At 40.0% G+C, this 7504-nt stretch overlaps 1 protein-coding gene across 3 annotated transcripts in view; it reads right to left on the reverse strand.

Annotated features, from left to right (window-relative positions):
- Window positions 1-1515: 1515 nt before the first annotated feature.
- The window catches only part of SLC25A29 (solute carrier family 25 member 29), a 9590-nt gene continuing 3601 nt past the window's right edge, over window positions 1516-7504 (reverse strand). The window contains exons 2-4 of one of the 3 annotated variants that reach the window (XM_057377628.1): window positions 7205-7239; window positions 4561-4644; window positions 1516-3900 (exon numbers count right to left, since the gene is read on the reverse strand). In XM_057377628.1, the coding sequence (XP_057233611.1) occupies window positions 3157-3867 (711 nt within the window). In that variant the 5' untranslated portion in view covers window positions 3868-3900; window positions 4561-4644; window positions 7205-7239 and the 3' untranslated portion in view covers window positions 1516-3156. Of the gene's footprint in view, window positions 3901-4560; window positions 6169-6544; window positions 7466-7504 lie in introns of those variants that run through there. The other 2 variants (XM_057377627.1, XM_057377626.1) reach the window with 2 other exon arrangements.

The raw sequence follows: 7504 nt of genomic DNA on the forward strand, positions 1-7504 counted from the left end.
AATTTCACAGCAGTAGCTCTACTATAGTAACTTGGTTAAGAATTACGTGGGTACTTTTTCCCCTCTTGTCCTAATTGGATGTGTCTGTGGCTGTAACTTGTAACACTCTCATGACCCATCTAGTTTCAGACAGAACAGAACACAGAGACTTGATAGTGAGGGAGTTTCATTTTTGGTGAGTTTTAGCTTCTTAATCCCTTCAGTTGTTGGGGAATTGCTTGATAATGGGAAGGAGGATCTGGGGAGCTGGGACATAGTCCTGTCTGAATTGGCTCACATCTCAAAAATCTACCAGGAAAGAACCATATCATGATTTAAAAGGTTAAGGCTGTTGTCTAGCTTGGTTTAATAGTCATAAAAGTCACATGGACTTGAAGCAAGTGACATCAGACTAGGCTGAAAGCTGGCTTCACCCTCCTCTCAGGCTTGTTGAGTAACCCCCCCCCCAGTGTCTGGTACTGATTATTTAAGTTCCAGATGGATGAATTTCAGGAGAGAATGCTTTAGTAAGCACTGCAAGTAAAACATTGTATAGCTCTTTCCTGTTTTAATGGTATTAGAGTCTTTTAAGGAGACACTGCTTGTTCCAAGTATTTGTTTCTGTGTCACAGTTCAGTGTTGAGCATAGCTGTTGCTCCTGCTGAGAGAACAAAAGGTACTTGACTGGAACTGACCCTGGTCATGGTCAGTTGGAGAGGTGGTGGCCTTTCCTTTTTCTGCTCCAGGAAACTGATTCTTGACAGGGTTTATGTCATTCACGTGTATCTACCCTTGAAGAAGATGAATTAGGAGCCAGTACCTGAAGTAACCTCTGAACAGAAGGACATGAACTCACTGGAGTGAGTCCGGAGGAGGGGCACAAATATGATCAGAGCACCTCTCCTTTGAAAAGAGATTGAGAGCCTGGAGAAGAGAAGGCTCTGGGGGTGCCTTACAGCACCAGCACCTTCCAGTACCTAAAGGGGACTGACTGAGAATGTGAAGGACTTTTTACGAGGGCATGGAGTCATAAAGGGTAAGAGTTTTAAACTGATATTCAGTTCAGTTAAGGTATTAGGGAGAAATTCTTTACTGTGAGAGGGGTGAGTTGCTGGAACATGTTACCCAGAGAGTTTGTGGGTGCCTGGTATTGATTCTGATGTGACCCTGCAGAGACCCAAGGTGTATCTTCCCCCGTTATGCAGCCTTGGGGCTGATCAGCACAGCTTAAACCAAATAAATACAGAAGAGGAAGGATCAAGCACAGGGCCAGCGCTTTGGCTCTAAAAGCAGGATTGTTCTCTCAGCACAGGAAAGGTCAGTTTGAAGAAGTAAGGTCAGGCAACTTCCTTTCTTTGCTCCAGTGATGGGGCCTAAGCCAGAGCAAGATCCTACCCTTCCCAGTGGTGCATTAAAGGCAGATATGGAGCAAGTTTCCCCTGGCAAAAACTAGAAACCCCACCCTCATGCAAGCTTGATTTAATACAAAGCTTCTGAGTAAAATATAAAAAAAAAAAACTTCAAAGAATCAAAGGCAAAAATTTTTTAAAAATTTATTCCCTCAAAATATATACAAGAATTACATACTCCTGTACAAAGGTGTAAATGGTCTTTGCTGTGAGTTGTTGTGCATATGCAGCTTAGTAGACAGATTTAACATTCAATTTGAATCTCAGTGCAAGTAGGCACTAAAACATCCACCATACCTTCAAGGTATAAAAAGACATACCAGTTTTACAAGTTTCTCCAGCATATTTTGTTACAGTGCAAAATGCTATGAAATAACGCTTCTTTAGAAAATTCATATAAATTAAATACATATTGCACTTGTCCCAACCAAAAGTGTAACAAGTTGTACTCACTGAACTAGTTTGATATATTTTAAAACACTGCTCACACACATACAGTCCTTCCTTCTGGCTATTTGTGCCAAGTATGTGTAGCTTTTATCTCAAATCTGAAATAACTGTTTGTAGCTCTTTGGCTAATTCAATTCTTCTTGAACAGACTGCTAAAAAAAAAGTCACAGCATATTAACGTAACAAGAAAATTCTCCAAAACCCTTTTAAGTCTTCTTTCCCATAGCACTGTAACTAAATATATAAAAATCAGTATTGTTTAAATTCATAATGCAAGTGTATTGAACAGCAACCATTTCAGACACTTAACACCCCCGCTTTCTGGAAAGGTATGAAACCTCCAGTCCTAAATATATACATATTTCTAAGGTACTTCAAGCTGCTAAGCTAACATTGCACCCACAAACATTTTGTGCAATACCACAGGCAGGACTTTGACTTCTGTACATCACTGGCTGCTATGGGGCATGTTGGGAGAAGTGGTGCAAAGTTGCATTAACTTCAGAGAACAAAGTCTACTGGGCTGAACTACTCAATACAGTCCGTGCACCCACCAAAGGAGAAACAGAGATGAAGGCAAACAACATCAGCCCTACTAGGTTTGAGCTTCCCTAAATCCTTACAAGCCTTGAGATTTAAAGGAACAAGTGCATTTGAGTGCAGATGCTAACTTTGTGCTTCAGGTATTTATTCAAAGCTAAAAGGTCAGGGAGTAACATAGGTACAAATATTTTTCTTTTTTTTTTTTTTTTTTTTTTTTTTTAGCAAATCAGTATGAACAAAGTGTTACTAAAACCATTGACATACAAAAGCAGAGGAAAAGTTAACACATGACTAGCTGAATGCTAGTCCATGTCTTTACAGTTCAGGGTTACCTGCAAAACCTCCAACATTTAACTTCTTCCCCCTTCTTTACCTAACAGAAGTACATTTACTCCTCTCACAAGACACAAAATGAGTATTCCTTATAATGTGTTCTTTCTGAACATTTCTGCATTCAACTCAACTCAGTCATTCAGAAGATGAGTGAAAGAAAACTCAATTTCTGGTACTACAATATTCTCCAGAACCTCTTCTGGAGCCACAACAGCAACTTTCTAAAGGCAGGTCCCCCTCTTACTTGAATACTACCAGATATGGAGTCCTGAATAAGGCAAGATGCAGTTTAAACAAGTAGTGAGATGAAATCCCAATTTGATACATTTAGGAATTCTTTATACAGAGAGCATAAATGTACACTACTTGTGTGGGCCAAGTGTTCATGTTTAACAAAACCCAACCAGCCAGGCTTTGGATGAGGAGAACAAACAGAGCAGGTTCACAGACTGGAAGGCTGATGGATTACTGGACCTGGTTCACATTCAGGAAGGTTGTCTTCYGACTTCATGTACATGAGGAACACAGTGACAGTAGCAAAGGTAGCTGCATTGACGGGAAAAGCACGGAGCAGTGTGGAAGTGAGACCCCTTGTGAACACCCTCCAGCCCTCTTCATGGTAACTCTTTCGGACACAGTCCAGGATGCCCTTGTATTGTGTGACGCCTCCCACTCCGTCGGCCTGCAGCCGGGATTTGATCACATCCATGGGGTAAGTCGAGAGCCAGGACACGATTCCTGACATCCCTCCAGAAAACAGCAGCTTGGGAATAACGTAACTGTCTTCAGCTTCACAGCCCAAATAGCGAGTCATGCAGTCATAGGTCAGGAAGTAAAAGCCAAAGCTTGGAGTTTCTCTTATGAAGGTGGAGACCATGCCCCTGTTGATACCCCTCAGCCCTTCCTTCTGATAGATTTTGATCAGACAGTCCAGAGAATTTTTGTAGTTCTTGGTTTTCTGTTTGTATTCTCCTGTTCCTTGAAGCTGCATCCTTGTCTTTGCCAGCTCCATGGGGCAGCAGATGACACACTGGATGGCCCCTGCTGCTGACCCTGCAAGGAACTGGTTCAGAGGAGTGTCTTTGCCCAGAGCACGAAGGGTGTTTCCTTGCACGCCGAACACCAGCGCGTTAATGAACGTGAGCCCCATCATTGGTGACCCAATGCCTTTATAGAGTCCAAAAGCCTGATGGAAGAAGGGAGGAGAAACCCTTTTTAAAGTGGTGTTGGTAACCTCCAGCTGCAGAACACACCTTTTCTGGCTTTCTCTTGTAGCCCAGCCCATCCGACAGTGGCCAGAGCAGGACCACCTYGTTTTGTAATAAAAATTTCATCTCTGCCTAGGACACAAGCATCTAAACAATTTAGCATAGTACAGTTTAACACATACAGAAAATAATCTTACTCCATCCAGAGAAAAGTTTTCTGGCAGATTTTATTCTTTTTTTATTTTATTTTTTTTTTTTTGGAGCTTACTTAAAACTTGAAGCCACCTTTTTAGCAATGGTTGTAAAGCTTCAGCAGCAAAAACACCTCACTAATTTCTTCACTCACTGCTTAGATTCTCAGAAAGTTAGTTATTTACATAACTTCTTATTTTATTTAAAAAKTTCCCATCAAAATACTATCTTCTGGCTTAGTAATCTTCTTCACAAAGTTTCTGGCAAMTTTCTGACTACAATATCTGCCCTACAGTCAGGTGAGGCTCAGAGTGTGCCTTATCTCTTGATCTTCAAACATTTGTAGTTTTTGTAACAGCCTTGCCACCCTCCTGAGCCAAAACACACAAAGATAAAAAAAAACAAAAAAACAAAAAAAACATGCAAAGCATTAATTTTGTACTTACAGATTCTTGCTTTATAATGGACTGAAAGCAATGGAAAGTCCCACGGTAGAGAGGTTTCTCTACATTTTGAACTTGCAGCCGAACCTATAAAAAGTTGTGTGAGAGACCAATTTGTACATCAGGAAAAGCCTAAAGGGTAACTACTGTCTTGTACCTATGTGGAGATTTGCTATAGCAATGCATATGCGAGAGCACAGGCTGGACACTGGAATGCCATATGTGGCACAGTAATTGGAAAAATCTCGTGTAAGTGTTTTGAACTAAGTTTGGGGGTAAAGACATGAAGGGGAGAGGATTAATAACTTCTTGTGACTGTTAGCAAACCAGTAAGTGTAAGGGTACATTGTCATCTAGAATTTCAAAGACATGTTTTTTCCAGTACAGGCTACAATAGGGACTTTCTTTAGCTGCCAACAATACTTCTGCTCATACTAAGGAATACCTGTGCAAACTTGAAAGAATTTAATAAAAAAATTATTTGCAAGTCAAGCATGAGATTAGGATAATTTTAAAAGGATGAAAACTCTCAACAATACCCACAGTGTTTCTAACTGCCAGATTTGGGCCCATTCACTGAGATTTGGGGKTTTTTTTCCAAGGGTAGCTGGGCAGTGACACTTAAGAAACCTGTCTTTGCAAAAGGGAAGGAGTAAAAAGCCTTTGTTCTTTTAAATTTTAGGCTGTTTTGGCTTTGGTGTTTTAGCCTGCTGAACASAAGCAATTGCTGAGGGTGTAGCTGCTTCATACCTTTAAATGTTAGKAATCAATGAACTTTTCCAAACCTGAATCATTATGTTCTGCTGGAGAGATAAAGGCCACAGTAACTGGTGTCTTAGGAGACAGGACCCTTCTCTGGATGCTTTTTAATCTTTAATGRAAAAGTGCAATTCTGTTTTTTTCACACTAACTTGTCCTGAGCACACTTAAAAAGGTCTCAGTTCTACTTAGCTCATGCAAAGCCCTGCACTACAGTAAACTCAGTAAGTTGATTTCACTGGATTGATAAAGTTAATAAGTCTGTGTTTGATCTCCCGCATGGAGAGCTGCAACGTTCTTCAGATAAGATGTTTATCAACCATTTAATGCTGCTGCTGCAACTCCAGGGCAAAAAACTTCAGTCTCTCTCTCTTTTGCTTTTATTCTGAGCAAAAGAAAAAACTATCACRTCTGTGTGAAAGATTCCTGAACTTAATTCTGTTTCATCTGTTTGCCTAAAGTAATAAAAACCACCACCACAACAATGAAAGACCTGGAATATGCATGTCTGGGAAAGGATTTATGGAGGTGATTTGTCAGAATCATATATTTGGGTTAGCCTTCTTCAAAGCAAAAATAAATTGACAGTTTTAGTATTTTTTCCTACAATAGACCATTTAATGCTTTGTAAACCAAAACTTCAGTTTTCAGTGTCTTTTTAGGACATACACTAGTTTATGCTAGCCATACTGGGAGGCTCAGATCACCCTGGGTCTTGCAACCTCTCAACATAAAAATCAGGGTTCTGGTAGGATTCAAAGGAGATAAATCCCTTGTTACACCAAGTGACTTTTGTGGGGTAGACAGGCTGCCAAAACTGTTAAAGAAGCAGGTCCACAAGCAAGGGCAAATCTTAACCAGCTGTCCCAATTGCACAAASAAAAGGTTTTACTCCATTTATAATTTACTGTTATTGTTTCAAACCATGTCTGTGACTTCCACATGTATGGGCTTTGGGAGATKTGCAGCTTAGTAACCTTCTTACTTTATCCTTTCTGCTTGTGTTTAATAGTTTAGAATTAGTCATATTCTGTACATGGGTTGAATTTCCTAGTGGCATACCGCTCCCACTATTTTTGTTTAAATAATATGTGAAATTACTTGCTTAACCAATTAAGCTTTGCTGTAGGGTAGAATATTTGGAGTATTGACTCTCCAGGTCTAAGAATGAAAAATCTCTTTCTCTTGGCTCAGTGCTGGTCACATTTGGGTACCCACATTAGCAAACTGCCACGTAAGCCAACGAGTGCACATCAAACTTGCATTTTCATGCATGTTAATGCCATATTCAACAAGCTCCTCAGTGTGTACAACTACAGGAAAGATGAATCATGTGCAAAGTTTATYCACCTGTACCATTCATTGCCCAATATTCTAGCTTCCTTCTTATTGGAAAACACTGTTACTGAGGTTTTAGGTCCAACAGTAACACCCAGTAATTTCACATCACTAAAGACTTGCATAAAGGTACTCAAGGCTAAATAAAAAAATCCGAACCACTACATCCCCAAAACAGTCCAAGCATTTAATAACATGGGAAATCAGTGGCTTCAGAAGTATTTGAGCAATGAAAACATCATCCAAGAATATGTAGTGGATAAGAACTCAACAGCAATGTGCCTGAGATCTGGTTTTAGAGAGTGGGAATGTACACAGCCAGAAATGCACAGCAGAAAGAAGGTTCAGAATAAAACTACATTTATAAAAAAAAAAAGGGATATTTAAACCCCACTCCCTCCATGCCACAGCTGTAGAAGAGGGACACATCAGTTTAAAACTAAAAAGGGAAAAAGCTTCACAAGTCTTTCAGTTCTTTACTTGAACTAATACATTTGGGAAATAAATTAAGACTGAGAGAAACAGAAGTGTTCACCTGKGCTATACTTACTAGGTAACTCTCCCGTGATGAGGCTTATCTGTCATCTACAACAAAGTAACACTTTTGCTGTTAATGAAGACAGCCCCTAGCTCAGAAAGTAAAGGCAGTTAAAAGCAAAAAAGCAATTTTAAACATTACATCAACAAACCAGGGATAAGAGTTTGCCAGTTCTGAGATCGGCTCAGTTGCAGGTTTCACAGGGTGACTCCACCAGGTTAATGTCCCAATGTTCCCCTGTGTGTCCCACCATCCCCCTCCCCGCTCTGTGAAACACGAGCATTAGCCAAAAAAAAAAAAAAAAAAAAAAAA

Source organism: Malurus melanocephalus, unplaced genomic scaffold (assembly GCF_030028575.1).
Source record: "Malurus melanocephalus ecotype Western Australia unplaced genomic scaffold, MMel_1.1 scaffold_320, whole genome shotgun sequence".
Taxonomy (NCBI): domain Eukaryota; kingdom Metazoa; phylum Chordata; class Aves; order Passeriformes; family Maluridae; genus Malurus; species Malurus melanocephalus.